The 1,996-nt window shown below is 37.5% G+C and overlaps 1 protein-coding gene across 1 annotated transcript; it reads left to right on the top strand.

Annotated features, from left to right (window-relative positions):
• Positions 1-301: 301 nt before the first annotated feature.
• Positions 302-1,252, top strand: LOC309558370 (olfactory receptor 5B12-like; the record flags this gene model as incomplete). Its single annotated transcript, XM_082261447.1, has 1 exon — positions 302-1,252. The coding sequence occupies one exon, from the start codon at positions 302-304 to the stop codon at positions 1,250-1,252; it is 951 nt and encodes a 316-aa protein (XP_082117573.1).
• Between the last annotated feature and the right edge of the window lie 744 nt (positions 1,253-1,996).

Below are 1,996 nucleotides of genomic sequence, written 5' to 3'. Positions count from 1 at the left end.
AAATAAATATTTTGGTTAGGAAAAATAATATTTTTATTTCTGATGTTGCAGTAAAAGCTGAATTTTCTCTGTATGTTGGATAAAGTACAAATTAAATGTCACTCTGCTCTGTGTATTCTGCAGGAACTTCGCTTTCTGAGCAAAAATAGGAGATTCTGCACCAAATTTTCTGTCAACATTTGGAGTTTTCCTTATTTGATACTTTGGATTATCATAAATGAAGTCCTACAATGGATTGAAGAGGTGAATTTTGCTTTCATCATGAATGTTTTCATGATAAAATATGAATACAAATATTATAATGAGGAATAAAACAGCTGAATTCTTTCTCTCTGGACTGTCTGATGTTCCGGCTCTTCAGCTCCCTCTCTTTCTCCTCTTCCTTCTCATCTACCTTCTGACATTAATCTGGAATTTGCTGATCATTGTCCTCATAGTCATCGACTCTCACCTCCATGTTCCTATGTATTTCTTCCTTGGGAACCTGGCCAGCTTAGACCTCTGCAGTTCCTCGGTCACCACCCCACGAATGTTATTTGACCTTCACACCAAGAGTAGAAAGATTGCCAAGGGAGATTGTATAACCCAATACTTCTTCTTTTTATTCTTTGCCAGCTCTGAGGTTTTCCTGTTGTCCGCCATGTCCTATGATCGATATACCGCCATTTGTAAGCCATTGCATTACATACAGATCATGAATTGGAAAGTCTGTGTACAGTTGGCCTTCACTGTGTGGTGTTTTGGTTTTACTTATTCTTTAATGTACACACTTTCTGTCCTAAGATTATCGTTCTGCAGATCACATATTATAGAAAGTTTCTTTTGTGACCTTCCTCAATTATTTCAGATCTCATGCAGTGACATCTTCATCAACATTCTGCTCCTCTTTCTCATGGGTGGCCTCTTTGGAGGCGGGTCTCTGATACTGACCATCCTGCCCTATGTCTATATATTCAATACTGTTCTTAAAATTAAAGCTAAGGACAATAGGAGTAAAGTTTTTTCTACTTGTATCCCTCACCTGACCGTGGTCTTCATATTTTATTGCTCCTCTGTGTTTACTTACTTACGGCCAAGCCCTAACCAGCATTTTGCTGCAGACAAAGTGGTGTCCGTCTTTTACGCAATACTTGTTCCTCTCTTCAATCCTTTGATATACAGTCTGAGGAACCAGGATTTCAGAACAGCCTTTCACAATTTATTTTATAGAAAAATCTTCCACCTTCCACCCAAAATACAGAACCTACCTTAGGTCCTTCACAAGCATACACATATGCCTGCTATTAAACCGGCAAGGTGTGAAAACCGAGAAGCCATACTCCTGTGCTGAAAGTGTTCTAATACAAACAATCTTTTTTTTTCTGGTTCTGGACATGCTACAGAGCTGAAACTTCACATGTACACTTTATAGGCCCCCCAGATACTAAATGCAAAGTAAAAATCAAAAAATCTCTTTTTTTTTTCAATAATTGGCTTTTTTATCAAAAATGACAATTTTTAAGAACTTTTTTTGTGTGATTTTGTGTCTGGGGGGTCTAACAGTGTACCTGTGAACTTTCAGCTCTGTAGCATGTCCAGAACCATAAAAAAAAAGGATTGTTTGTATTAGAACACTTTCAGCACAGGAGTATGGCTTCTCGGTTTCCACACCTTGCCGGTTTAATAGCAGGCATTTTTTTGGGTTCTTTGCAGTCAGGAAAAACATCTGAACTTGTGTATAGTGGTACTGTGCACAAGTTCTGATGTTTTGCCTGCCTCCAAAAACTCCCAAAAAAAATGCCAGCAAAAACACACCTGGGCATTTTTTTTTTTTGACGCTAGCGTTTTTTTGACATTTTTTTGGGTTCTTTTGAGGCAGGCAAAACATCTGAACTTGTGTATAGTGGTATATATACACACATACTTATATGTTTATACACACCTAGACATATATAGGTGTGATAGTAGCAGAAATATATTACTGTAAATGATTTCATTAGCGCAAGCATATATTTCT

This window comes from Pelophylax lessonae, assembly GCF_965119305.1.
Source record: "Pelophylax lessonae genome assembly, chromosome: 6".
Lineage (NCBI taxonomy): Eukaryota > Metazoa > Chordata > Amphibia > Anura > Ranidae > Pelophylax > Pelophylax lessonae.
This window is presented reverse-complemented; position numbering and strand designations above follow the sequence as displayed.